At 42.1% G+C, this 14,409-nt stretch overlaps 1 protein-coding gene across 2 annotated transcripts; it reads right to left on the bottom strand.

The window, feature by feature from the left end:
• Window positions 1-1,147: 1,147 nt before the first annotated feature.
• Window positions 1,148-12,775, bottom strand: LOC143961305 (transmembrane 4 L6 family member 4-like). Of its 2 annotated transcripts, none has more exons than XM_077470561.1 (5): window positions 12,515-12,775; window positions 9,069-9,137; window positions 8,147-8,325; window positions 5,718-5,931; window positions 1,148-1,478 (listed from the first exon to the last, which is right to left on the bottom strand). In XM_077470561.1, the coding sequence occupies exons 1-4, from the start codon at window positions 12,695-12,697 to the stop codon at window positions 5,742-5,744; spliced, it is 621 nt and encodes a 206-aa protein (XP_077326687.1). In that variant the 5' UTR covers window positions 12,698-12,775; the 3' UTR covers window positions 1,148-1,478; window positions 5,718-5,741. The 2 variants fall into 2 exon arrangements, with proteins under 2 accessions (XP_077326687.1, XP_077326688.1); XM_077470562.1 differs by having other exon boundaries at window positions 1,148-1,475.
• Between the last annotated feature and the right edge of the window lie 1,634 nt (window positions 12,776-14,409).

The raw sequence follows: 14,409 nt of genomic DNA, 5'->3' as shown, positions 1-14,409 counted from the left end.
CACATCCTGTATCTGCTGTACTTTGTTCCAGACCTTCTGCATGAGGGCATAAGTGGGGAAGAGTTTATTAAACTAAAAAGAAAATGGTGTCCCCAGAGTGGGGCTTTTTACCAGCAAAGTTTAACCTGTATAATATAAATAACATTGACATGTAGAAGGTAGACTAATATTGTAAATGTTTAGTAATAAATTATAATTGGTGTTACCGTTCTTTCTGTCGAGTTTATTAAACTAGCTATATTTGAGGGCTTCCAGACTATGGCTGCCACCTCATCCCCTTAGGCCGGGTTCACACCGGTACGACAAACGCTCCGACATTGGGAGCTCATGTCGCATTACGTGTGAAAAATCAATGTTTCCCTATGGGACCCATCTTAACTGGTCTGACACAAGTCGGTCTGACTTTGAAAATGCTCCCTGTACTACTTTGGTCCGACTTTGATCCTACTTCAGCCCATTGACTATCATTGAAGTAGGATCAAAGTCAGATCCTTGTCCTAACCATCCGACTTTGGCATCCGACATTGTGTTATTTTCTGCCCCCTGCTGTAGCCCCACCCATTGTATGTTAGTTTTGATTGGTCAAAGAACAAGTTGTACTATTTGAAAAGTCAGATAAAAGTAGTATCCTGTTCAGGAAAGTCGGATGGATGTAGGACCAATGTAGGACTGATGTCGCAGAGCAAAGTAGGATGAAAGTTGTACTACAGTCATGTAGTATAGTGTGAACCCGGCCTCAAACCCGAACACATATTAATTACACAGGTTCTGTGGCTGGCCGTAATTAAACTCACTTGGTGCCTTATCTACATTTAATTAGCCTCAGACCCTGAGTAATTCAAAGGTGATCGGGTTTAAAGGGATGAGGTGGCAACTCTATTCCAGACCCATAGAAACATTATTTCCCCCATCACATAGTGTAATATATGATCAGTGGACTCTAGTTTCGTATTGTTCTGAGGTAGAGCTCTAGTAATGTTTTGCAGCTGGGCTGCCAGGTAGCATAACCATGGGTTGAGTAGTGCCAGCCCGCCACTCTCTTTTGGCCTTTGAAGTTGTTCCAGTTTTATTCTCAGGGGTGGCTTCAACAGTTTTTAATGGATTCTGAATTTCATGCACATTTTTCAATAAAAAAAAGACAAAAACCTGAATGTTAAAATCTGTTTATTTCACATACTGTCATTATAATAAATGAATAAATAAAAAAATAAATCTATTATTTACACCTATTGGAACATCTCATGGAATCCATGCTGACATAAGCCAGTCAGGGTTGGCAACAACCCTTCATCTTGTCTCACTTTGGTCCAATCATTTCTCTTTTTTGTCTTCAGTGCACTTAAAGTATTAAAGGAGGTGAGAGGGATGAACCAACTGGGATAACCAAAGGAACCAGCCTTTGCAGTGGTAGGGGTCCTGCGGATGGCGGGAATTGGTGCATTGCTTTGTACAAGAAAATTTTCTGATGAGTCAACCTGCTGGGAAAAATATTTATTTTTAGAAAGCTGAAATAAAATTTTACAAGTCAAAGTAAATTAATTAAATTAAAAATATATGCAGGAATCTAGGGAGAATTCTGTCTCTTCCTGCCCAATGACTGTGGTCACAAGCAAGGAAGTATATGGAAGTTTTCCCAAAGAGGACTAAAGTTTTGATTTATTCAGCTGCAGGAGTGCTTAAGGCACCTTAAAATGGCATGATAAAGTGACATCTCATGCAATGTTACTGTAGGATATTTTAGCATCCTTTAAGACCCCATAATGTTGTCCCCCCTCCGCCCCGCCATTACCGATGCCACCATCTTTGAAAGTCCAGCTCGTGCACAGATGTGCCAAAGGGCTCTGCATGTGCATACAACCAAAGATCTGGGACATATATGACTGTGCCATCTTTGTGCATGTGCATGAAAAACTCTGTGCTCAGATGTGCCAAAGGGTTCCTGAAGGCCAGACATTTGCCCATGTGTAGAATTGAGTGCAAAAAAATTTAATAAAAAAATTATATATATATATTGTGGGAGAGGGAGGGGGCTGGAGCCAAGGGCAAACTTTTATTTATTCCGATGTGAAGGTCTCCTGTACCTCCATTAACCAGCAATGGGGGGGACATGTTCTACCAAATACAAATGTAAGGGGGTCACTTCTACTCTACCATTTTTTTTTTTTTTGCATTTATTTTCATCATACTATTATTTGTTTTATTGCATGGCTTTTACTGAAAATTATTTATTTACATTCAGCATGTTCTTAAAACCTTATTTAAAACTTTCTATAACTCACTGCTCATGCAAACATATCATGATCTCTGTGTATATATACACATTATTTTTAGCGGGTCTCCCCATGACCTAAAAATTATTAAAAGAGTTCCTTCAATGCAAAAAAAATTTAATAAAAAAATGTTGCGAAAGACTGTACCAAACCTTCCCAAAAATTAAAAAAAAGAGAATTTTTTTTTGACTGGATTAATACTTTAACTACTTAAACCACTTAATACATTTAACCACATAATTGGCTGCTCAATGACCAGGCCATTTTTTTCTGATACGGGACTGCGTCGGTTTAACTGGCCTTTGCCCAAACAAATTTGACACTCTTTTTTCCCCACAAATAGAGCTTTCTTTTGGTGGTATTTGATCACCTCTGCGGTTTTAATTTTTTGCAAAAGAGGGGCAATTTTGAAAAAAAACAAAAACACAATAGGGATTATTTACTAAAGGCAAATCCACTTTGTACTACAAGTGCAAAGTACAAGTGCAAAATTCACTTGAAATTGCACTAAAAGTGCACTTGGAAGTCCAGTCGCTGTAGATCCGAGGGGGGGGATAATGCAAGGAAAATAAAAAACAGCATTTTAGCTTGCACATGATTGGATAATAAAATCAGCAGAGCTTCCCCTCATTTCAGATCTACCGTGACTGCACTTCCAAGTGCACTTTGCACTTGTAGTTTGCACTTATAGTGCAAAGTGGATTTTCCTTTCGTATATAACCCCCAATATCTTTTACTTTTTGCTATAATAAATATCCCAAATTAAAAAAAAAAAAAAACTATTTTTTTCCTCAGTTTAGGCCGATATTTATCCTTCTACATATTTTTGGTAAAAATAACGCAATAAGCGTATATTGATTGGTTTTCGCAAAAGTTATAGCGCCTACAAAATAGGGAATAGATTTATGGCATTTTTATATTTATAGTTTTTTTACTAGTAATGGCAGCGATCTGCGATTTTTATCGGCACTGCGATATTGCGGTGGACAAATTGAACACTTTTGACACATTTTTGGGACCATTGACAATTATACAGCGATCAGTGCTATAAAAATTCACTGATTACTGTATAAATGTCACTGGCAGGGGAGGGGTTAACACTAGGGGGCGATCAAGGGGTTAACTGTTTTCCCTAGGTGTGTTCTAATTGTGGGGATGGGACCGATTAGGGGAAGAGAGAGAAATTGGTGTTAATACTTGGTATGAACACACGAGCTGTCTCCTCTCCCCTGAGAGAACAGGGGTCTGTAAACACACAGATCCCGGTTCTTGCTCTGACACAAGTGATCATGGGTGCCCAGCGGTCATCGCGCCTGCCATGCACTCGCATCAGCTCCGGCATGGCACCGCGGGTGCACACGCGCACCGCCTAGTGGTCAAAAGGTGTACCGACGCAGAGTTATGTTGTTTCGCCCAGGGGAGCCAACCTGCCACAGTACAACTACAGCGGCCGGTCAGGAAGGGGTTAAGCTATGACACCTTTAATGTCAGCCCAACCCAGTTCAACAGTACAAGTATCTGAAAAGCTCAATATACTGTAGGCTTAATACATGCGTGAGCTCTGCTTCCTGTCTTCAAGCCATGCACAGTGATAGTGCTTTCGGGTTATTTCACACGGGCGTTCTGTCTGCCCGTTTTTCTTTTATCCGTTGACAGATGAGAAACAGACAGCAGTGTATTCCTATGGGCAAATGGATGTAAACGGATGATCATCCATTGCCCATTTTTTTTATCTGTCAATGGTTGGATGAAAAACAGACAGCCGGAACGCCTGTGTGAAAGAATTCTTATGCCGCGTACACATGACCGGACTTTCCGGCAGAAAAGGTCTGACGAAATAATTTCATCAGATATTCCAATCGTGTGTGGGCTTCAGTTGACTTTTTTTTCCAAAAAGTCTGACGGACCTAGAAATAGAACATGTTTTAAATCTTTCCGACGGAATCAATTCCTATCAGGAAAACCGTTTGTCTGTGTGCTAGTCCGATGGACCAAATACGACGCAAGGGCAGCTATTGGCTACTGGCTATTGAACTTCCTTTTCTAGTCCCGTCATCACGTTCAAAACAAACGGACTTTGGTGTCATCATGTGTAGGCAAGTCCGTTCGGTCGGAACTCCGTCGGAAAGACCGTCAGGGTTTATTCTGACGGAAAGTTCGGTCGCATGTACTCAGCATTAGGGATAGTTCTCACTACTGCGTGTTTACGTGCATTCCCATGCAGGGCAGCTCATGAATTCTCATAGGCTGCCCTAGGTGCAAAAAACACAGAAAATAAGTACCTACATTTTTTCCAAAATGTGCCCAACATAACTATGTGCTTGCTAAAGTGCAGCGCGTTTTTCTGTATGTCGTGAAAGTGTGTTCCCAGACACACATACACTATATTACCAAATGTATTGGGACCCCTTTGCAGCTATAACAGCTTCAACTCTTCTGGGAAGACTGTCCACAAGGTTTAGGAGATGTGTCTATGGGAATGTTGGACCATTATTTCAGAAGCACATTTGTAAGGTCAGGCACTGATGTTGGACAAGAAGACCTGGCTAGCAGTCTCCACTCTAATTGATCCCAAAGGTGTTCTATCGGGTTGAGGTCAAGTTCCTCCACCCCAAAGTCAGACATCCATGTCTTTATGGACCTTGATTTGTGCACTGGTCCAAATCATCTGGTGGAGGGGGGATTATGGTGTGGGGTTGTTTTTCAGGGGTTGGGTTTGGCCCCTTAGTTCCAGTGAAGGTGTCAGCATACCGAGATATTTTGGACAATTTCATGCTCCCAACTTTGTGAGAACAGTTTGCGGATGGCTCCTTCCTGTTCCAACTTGACTGCGCACCAGTGCACAAAGCAAGGTCCATAAAGACATGGATAAGCGAGTTTGGGGTGGAGGAACTTGACTGGCCTGCACAGAGTCCTAACCCCAACCCGATAGAACACCTTTGGGATGAATTAGAGTGGGGACTGCAAGCCAGGCCTTCTCGTACAACATCAGTACCTGATCTCTCTGGAAGATTGGTCAAACATTCCCATAGACACACTCCTAAACCTTGTGGACGGCCTTCCCAGAGGAATTTACGCTTTTATAGCTGCAAAGGGTGGGCCAACTCAATATTGAACCCTACGGACTAACCCTGGGATGCCATTAAAGTTCATGTGTGTGTAAAGGCAGGCGTCCCAATACTTTTGGTAATACAGTGTAGATGCAAGCCTTACTGCTCCTCATATCTCACTGTAAAACCAATAGGAGAGCTAGCCCCTGAAACCAGAACACTCTCACATCTTATTCTATAATCTATTTTAAAAGAGCAGACATTCAGCAAGAATGTTGATTTCCCTGTCTTACAAAATGGGGATTGCAGTACTTTTTATATATGAAATACTGTATATCCATTACAATTGGCACAGCAAGCAAACTTTGTAGAATATTAACCCAAAGTAAATACTAACCGAAAATACCCAGAAGTCCCTCAATTAATTCTTGTCCCGGCAGGTTCCGCAGCAACAGCCGAACAGACCATTCAACATCTGGATCGCACAGAGGACGAGGGAAATCGCAGAGGTGGACAACACGATGGAGAATAGGACAACATTGAACATAGCCACATCCTGGGGATACTCGCAGGTTTTCCACACGTTTTGGTTGAACAGGTAACTTTCATTACTGTAAAAGAGGAGGGGAAAAAATGTGTATGTAATAATACGTGCCAATTCTGTCCTAGTGTAAACTACAAACTACAGTGTGCAATGATTGCAGTAAGGCTTGACTGGCAAGGCTTCCCCTTGTGGCCAGATGTCTTACCTTAGTTATTATTTAGGAGACCCGAAACAAGACTGGGCTACAGTCTAAGACCGGGGTCTCCAAAGTTTTCAGTACAAGGGTCATATCATATATTTTATGTATGTGGGCTGAAAAATCAGTTTTTTAAATGAACAAATCAAATTTAAATGAATGGATATGTTTTAGCCCTTGTACACACGGTTGGAGATTCCGACGGAATGTGTCCGATCGGAGCGTTTTGTCGGATATTCCGACTGTGTGTGGTATGCATCAGATTGTTTCCGTCAGAATTTCCGTCGGACCAAATTTTCCAACTTGCGGGAAATATTTTTTCGACAAAATGCTCCGATCGGACATACTCCGATCATGTGTAGAGAATTCCGATCGGACCAAGTGCCATCCTACATCAAAGCTATTGGCTACTCTCCTGAACATAGCCCCATCGTAACGAAATTACGTCATCACGTTCTGAAAGATCGGATTTTCCGACAACTTTGTCCGACCGTGTGTATGCAACAGTTTCGGACAAAATCCGATGGATTTGGTTGTCGGAATCTCCGACCGTGTGTACAAGGGCTAACTTGGAATGTGTTCTGTAAATAGCATGATATGATATTAGCATGATATGATATTAGCATGATATGGTTTAGAACAGTGGTCTCCAAACTGTGGCCCGTGGGGTCAGATACGGCCCTTTGCTTGCTTTTATCTGCCCCTTAAGGCACTATTTTCATCCACTGATACCAACAATGGGGAATAATTCTCCCAATTGACACCAATGAAGGGGCAGAATTTGTCTCAATGACACCAAGGATGGAGCAGAAGTGCTCACAATGACACAAAGATGGGGCACTATTCTTCCCAATGACACCAACAAAGGGGCCCAATAATACCAATGAAGGAGCACAATTCCTCCCAATGATCCCAACGATGGGGGTGCTATCCCTCTCACTGACACCAAAGATTGCTTCTTCCCACTGACTTCGGGACCTTTTCTACTCCCAATGACCACAGTCTGGCCCCCCTTAAGTCTGAAGGACAGTAAACTGGCCCTTTGTTTAGAAAGTTTGGAGACCCCTAGTTTAGAACAAAAAAACAAAAAGCAAAGAAATTTTAAATAAACCTGAGCTCATCAGATTTACCCCTAAATTAGAGTCACCATAAAAGCCCCCATTAAAGTCCCCCATACATTGGAGTCCCCATGACATCATAGTACTGGTTTACATAAAAGTACCCATCAGAGCCCCCCATACATCACGGTCCCTATCAAAGTTCCCCTTATATCGGAGTCCTGCCTCCAAAATAACAAATTGAATAGTTAAAGGGTTAGATTTTAAAAAAAGGTTTAGTACAGGGCAGCACAGTGGTGTAGTGGTTAGCACTCTCACCTAGCAGCAATAGGGTCGCTGGTTCAAATCCCAACCACAACACTACCTGCCTGGAGTTTGCATGTTCTCCCTGTGCCTGCGTGGGTTTCCTCCGGGTACTCCGGTTTCCTCCCACAATCCAAAGACATGCAGGTAGGTTAATTGGCTTCTGTCCAAAATTGGCCCCTAGTATATGAATGGGGACCTTGCATTGTAGGCTCTTTGAGGGTAGGGACCGATGTGAGTAGCAATGTACAGGGACAATTGTAGACACTCACTCAGGTTGAGCTGGATGGACTGGTGTCTTTATTCAACCTTACTAACTATGAAACTATGAAACTACAGTAAAAAAAACTTTTGATAGTTAAATAAATAAAAACAATACAAATATTTTATTTAAACAATTGAATAAATAGGCCAAAAAAGAGGGACAACTGAGGAAGAAAGAGCGATTTGGTTCCAAAACAGGAACAGTTCCTCTAAACCTGGGACAGTTGGAAGGCATGCTATAAGGACTACTAAACAAAAGGGCACATGAATGCATGCTGCCCGATCTACTAAGAGTCTGGCGACTCTTTGGATACTCATTGTGCTGGATTTCCTCTCAAATGTCCAGAAGTGGTCATATTGGAACAATCTGTAGAATGGGCATTGACCTTCCCAATCATATTCTATAGGACAAAGACAAGACAAGGAGGAAAGTAGCAAATAGGACGACCCACAAGTCTTACCTAAATTGTGCAAGTTCTGTAGAAAAGGGACGCCCCCACGTTGGAATGCCATCGGGGTAGGTTTCATTCTTCAATGAAAACAAACAAACAGGTCCTTTCACCATGCCCACAACCGACGTGGCAAAACCATATACAGAGCCAGCAACTCCTATAGCGGCAAATATGATTGATAGGAACATCTGTGGGAGGAAAACAAAAAGTTATTAATATGTAGAATCTGAATAATGGACCAGTAAAGCCCATACTACAGAGTTATCTTTTTACATTTTTTTTGTGTATGCCATAATTTTCATTATAAATGTAAAGAATCAGAGGTTTATTATGGATAGTCAGCCGAGACATGCAAATCATTATTGTGCGCCCCAGTGGTCAACTAACTGTGCATATATACATTTCCAAAAGTATATGGACATCCCTCCAAATGAGTACATTTAGGTGTTTCCAGTGGAGGTACTGTTAATACTACCACATAGGAAGACATTTTAAACAATTGTGTTTTTCCAACCTTGTAGCAACAGTTTGTTGAAGGCCTTTTTCTGTTCCACCATGACTGTGCCCCTGTGTACAGAGCCAGCTCCATAAAGACATGATTGGATGAATTTGATCTGAAGGAACTTCAGTGGCCTTCACACAGCCCTAACCTTAACCCCACTGAACAACTTTAGAAATTGCAACATGGTTTGTGAGTCAGGTCTGCTCATCCAACATTTTTGGATTAATGGTGAAAAATCCACACAGAGACACTTTAAAATCTTGTGGAAAGTCTTTCTAGAAGAGTGGAGGCTGTTACTGCCACAAAATGGGGGCAACTGATGTTTTTGGAATGGGACATCCAACAAGCTTATATAGGTATGATGGTTGGGCATCCACAAAATGTTGGCCATATAGTTTATATCTATATAACATACAATCAAGATCTTACCCCACATCGGTTATTGCAACATCCCTTTTCTCGTCCTGTCGCCTGTATGTGGATGGCTGGAATCAATACCTATGAGACAAAAAGTAAAAGCATTTCAGGATGGCTCTACGTAAAATGGATATTTCAGTTTTGGGTACATGCCAGACAGTTCAATCACTTGGATCTCTCAGGAAGTCCATTAGTGAGAGCTTTACACCAGAATCCCGAGCCCTATCCACCTGTGGAAGACATTATCACGGGTTTCATCCTCTCTTACTTGTGGGCTACACAAGCAAGTTTGAGTAGCTCAGTCGCACTGCTAAAACCTCTTTCTTTGTACCACATTGTTTTTAATGTGAGCTACGACATAGGAAATTGACAGTAGCATTAGTAAGCGATCAATCTCTCAAGATGGCAAAACACCACAATGAATCTCCCACGACTACACAATGCCGCACTGGATTTCCCACAGTTGCACAATACCTCCAGTTAATCGTGAAGCAGAAGCTATTATCAATTAGTCTCCAGTCTCCTCATTCACAGACTTCAACGGGAGCAGGAGGTTAATTGCTCAACCATTGCTTGTTTAGGAAATTCTTCGGCAATTTTATCCATTAGCCCTTGTACACACGGTCGGACATTCTGACAACCAAATCCGTTGGATTTTGTTTGAGACTGTTGCATACACACGGTCGGACAAAGTTGTCGGAAAATCCGATCGTTCAGAACGTGATGACATAATTTTGTTACGATGGGACTACGTTCAGGCTAGTAGCCAATAGCTTTGGTCTAGGAATTTGATCTGAGCATGCGTGACACTTTGTCCGATCGGAGTTCTCTACACACAAGTCCGATCGGATCATTATAGCCCAGCTGGAAAACTTGGTCCGTCGGATACTCCGACGGAAACAGTCCGATGGAGCCCACACGCGGTCGGACATTGTCCATCGGAATAGCCAACCGTGTGTACAAGGGTTTAGAGTATAAAATGTGAGATTAATCTCTGGGGACGAATCTCCTATTAATTGACCAATGAACTCTTGTAGTAGAAAACATTATTATCCAGTCTCTGAGACTAACCACTCAGTATGTTCTCATCGCAATGACCCATGCCATGAGAGTTTATGAAAGTTGCAGTGGAAAACCATGTAAATCTGTATGTATTCCTAGTTCTTAGACCCCAAATTGGTCAAAGAGTTACTAAGGTTATTAAATTTAAAACCAGTTGGAAGCCCAGCTTATCAGCAGCCACCGACAACTGAAGAATCAGCTTCTGGTGGTCTAAACCTTTGAATATTTGTATGAGCACTTCTGGTGTCATCTGTTGCAATGGGTTGCTGATTGAGTCATTCTCCTATCAGCTAACCCCAACCCTTCTGGTAGTTTAATCCTTAAAAATGTGTTAGTTAGCACATATTATAATTTAGAATAATACTATTACCAGTATCTTACTTCCAATGATCCCGCCCACGTAAAGAAACTCTGGTGTCATCTGTTCTGATGGATTGCTAATTAGGTAATTCTCCCATCCCCTGACCCTAACCCCTTTGGTGGTTTAACCCTTTAAATATTTATTTATGAGAACATATTATAAACAAGAATAATATAATTAACATTTTTCCACTTCCAATGATCTCGCCCATGTATAGAACTTCTGGTGTCATCTGTTCTGATAGCTTGCTAATGGGATCATTCTACCATCCCCAAACCACAACATTTCGGGTGGTCTAAGCCTTTAAAAATGTGCTAGTTATCAGCATAGATTATACTGTAAAATAGTACTATTACCAGTATTCCACTTCTAATGACACCGCCCAGGGAGAAGACTTCTGGTGTCATCTGTTGCGATGGGTTGTTGATTGGGTCATTCTCCTATCTCCTAACCCCAACCCCTCTGGTGTTCTAACCCTTTAAAAATTGATAGATATCAGCTCGGATTATAATATAGAATGATACTATTGCCAGTATTTCACTTCCAGTGATTCCACCCATGTATAGAACTTCTGGTGTCATCTGTTCTGATGGGTTGCTAATGGGATCATTCTCCCATCTCTGAACCCCAATGCTTCTGGTGGTCTAAGCCCTTGTACACACGGTCGCAGATTCCGACAACCAAATCCGTCGGATTTTGTCCGACAAATTTTGTCCAAAACTGCTGCATACACACGGTCGGACAAAGTTGTCGGAAAATCCGACATGATTGCGTTATTTTGTTACGTCGGGACTACGTTCAGGCTAATAGCCAATAGCTTTGGTGTAGGAATTTGATCTGAGCATGCGTAGCACTTTGTCCGATCGGAATTCTCTACACATGATCGGAGTATGTCCGATCGGAGCATTTTGTCGGAAAATTTTACCAACAAGTTGGAAAACTTGGTCCGTCGTATACTCCAACGGAAACAGTCCGATGTAGACCACACACAGTCGGAATATCCGACAAAACGCTCCTATCGGACACATTCCGTCGGAATCTCCAACCGTGTGTACAAGGGCTGAGCCTTTAAAAATGTGCTAGTTATCAGCATAGATTATACTGTAGAATAGTACTATTACCAGCATTCCACTTCTAATGACACCGCCCAGGGAGAAGACTTCTGGTGTCATCTGTTGTGATGGGTTGTTGATTGGGTCATTCTCCCATCTCCGAACCCCAACCCCTCTAGTATTCTAACCCTTAAAATATTTGTTAGATATCAGCGCAGATTATAATGTAGAATAATACAATTATCAATATTCCACTTCCAGTGATTAGAACCTCTGGTGTCATCTGTTCTGATGAATTGCTAATTAGGTCATTGTCCCATCCCCTGAGTCTAACCTCTCTGGTAGTCTAACCCAGTGTTTCTCAACTCCAGTCCTCAAGGCGACCCAACATGTCATGTTTTCAGGATTTCCCTCAGATGAAACAGCTGTGGTAATTACTAAGGCAGTGAAACTGATCAAATCACCTGTGCAAAATAATGGAGAGCCTGAAAACATGACCTGTTGGTGCGCCTTGAGGGCTGGAGTTGAGAAACACTGGTCTAACCCTTTAAATATTTGTTATTTATGAGCAAATATTATAAATTAGAATACTATTATTACCAGTTTTCCACTTCCAATGATTCCACCCATGTATAGAACTTCTGGCGTCATCTGTTCTGATGGGTTGCTAATGGAATGACTCTCCCATCCCTGAACCCCAAAGCTTCTGGTGGTCTAAGCCTAAAATGTGCTAGTTATCAGCATAGATTATTCTGTAGAATAGTACTATTACCAGTATTACACTTTTACCAGTACTATTACCAGTATTACACTTCTACGGACACCCACGACAACCCAGGTATAGGACCTCTGGTGTCATCTGTTGCAATGGGTTGCTGATTGGGTCATTCTCCCATCCCCTAACTCCAACCCCTCTGATGGTCTAACCCTTAAAATATTTTTTAGTTATTAGCATAGATTATAATGTAGAATAATAATATTACCAGTATTCCACTTCCAATGATTCCGCCCATGAATAGAACCTCTGGTGTCATCTGTTCTGCTGGGTTGCTAATGGGTTGAGTCTCCCATCCGGGGAAGAATTGGATTATGTTGGCAATGAGGGAGATGACAACTAAGGGGTAGAGGGCGTACCCAATGAACTTGGCACATTTTCCGGTACACATGGTGAGCGATGGACGATGAGAGCAGATGAAGCAGGAAGATGTAGTGCAGGAGCTTGCTGGTACTGTGAGGAGTAGAGGGATCCTGGTCTTTTATATCCCCAGACCCAACCCATCAGATAACACTGACACACCACACTGGAATTTGGACTTGATGAGAAAGACAGACAGTGACGCACTGTGACAGTGATATGCAGAGGCTTGTACAGCGTCACACAATATAATGACATAATGCAAAATATTGACCTGTAAGATGACCAAACTCTGCACAAACCCAAAGTCATAGTATATACTGCGTCATCTGCCTGGGATAGGATAGAGAAAATACAAAAAAATATAGTGAGAAGAGATGCCATTATCATACTTTCCAACACTTTTCCAACAGTTTTCCAACACTTAGGGGTCTATGTATACATTTATATACACAAGATCACTCAAGGATTAATACGTCTTTCCAGTTATATCTAATTAGAAAAAATTGTCAACCATGGGTGAAAGGTATGAGAAATGTGGGCAAAAACATACATAAATAGACCCTTTGAAGTATATCTAAAGTCAAGTCTTGTTTAAGGGGGTTGTAAACCCCCCGGATTTTTTTCACCTTAATACATTCTATGAATTAAAGCGGAGGGCCGTTTAAAAAAAATAAAAAATAAAAAGTCAGCAGCTGCAAACACTGCAGCTGCTGACTTAATAAGCCCACTTACCTGTCCAGGGCGCCCGCGATGTCGGCCGCCCGAGGCCGACCCGTCCCTCGGCTCTCGGGTCCCGGCGCCGCCATTCCTTGTAAGGGAAACAGGCAGTGGAGCCTTACGGCTTCACTGCCCGTTTCCTACTGCGCATTTGCGCGAGTCGCGCAGCGCTTTGTGAATGGGACGCGCTGTGTTCTGGAACACACAGTTCCCAGAACACAGCGCGACCCATTACCCAGAAGATAACGCGACGAGGAGAGAAGACCAGAAGATCTCCGCGGAGGAGGAAGAGGAAGATTAGTATTATGTGCCTAGCAACAGGCATTTCTGGTAAGTAAATTCTTTTTTTTTTTTTGATTTTTTGGTAATTTTTTATATTTTTTTTTTTCAGGGTGGCCCTCCACTTTAAGGTGAAAAATCTCCTGTGATGCAGCAGCCCCCTAGAGCCCCCCTTTTACTTACCTGAACCTGGTCTTTCCAGCGACGGGGACGAGCACACCAGCTCCAGCCTGTGTCTTGGGTTCTGATTGGATAGATTGATAGTAGTGCAGCCATTGGCTTCCATGGCTGTCAATCAAATCCAATGACGTTGGAGCCGGGGGAGGCACGTCCTGCTCCAATGGATGCAGCAGCAGGACACGGGAGTGTGCCCACATGAGTCCCCCGAGGCAGAGCGGCACTCGAAAAGAGGAGGAGCCAGTTGCACCCCAGAGGGACCCCAGGAGAGGAGGATCAGGGTCCCTCTGTGCAAAGCCAACTGCACAGAGGAGGTAAGTATGACATGTTTGTTTTTTTTTGTTTTTTTTATACAAACCTTCACATATCCTTAATATGTAAAGGTTTGTATAAAAAACAAAACAAATAATAATAATAATAATAAATAATAATAAATTAATAATAATAATAATTGTTCTGGACAGAGAAGAAAAGGGTTACGGCTCCGGTTGTCTTTTGTTGCAATCTGTTTTAACCGTCTGCTGACTGATCACAGTAAATACATTGCGAGCTGGAGGCAGGTACAGG

This window comes from Lithobates pipiens, unplaced genomic scaffold (assembly GCF_037356315.1).
Source record: "Lithobates pipiens isolate NorthernLeopardFrog02 unplaced genomic scaffold, aLitPip1_a1.2 Scaffold_8, whole genome shotgun sequence".
Taxonomy (NCBI): Eukaryota; Metazoa; Chordata; class Amphibia; order Anura; family Ranidae; genus Lithobates; species Lithobates pipiens.
The sequence above is the reverse complement of the archived record's forward strand: the minus strand, read 5'-3'. Positions and strand labels throughout refer to the sequence as shown.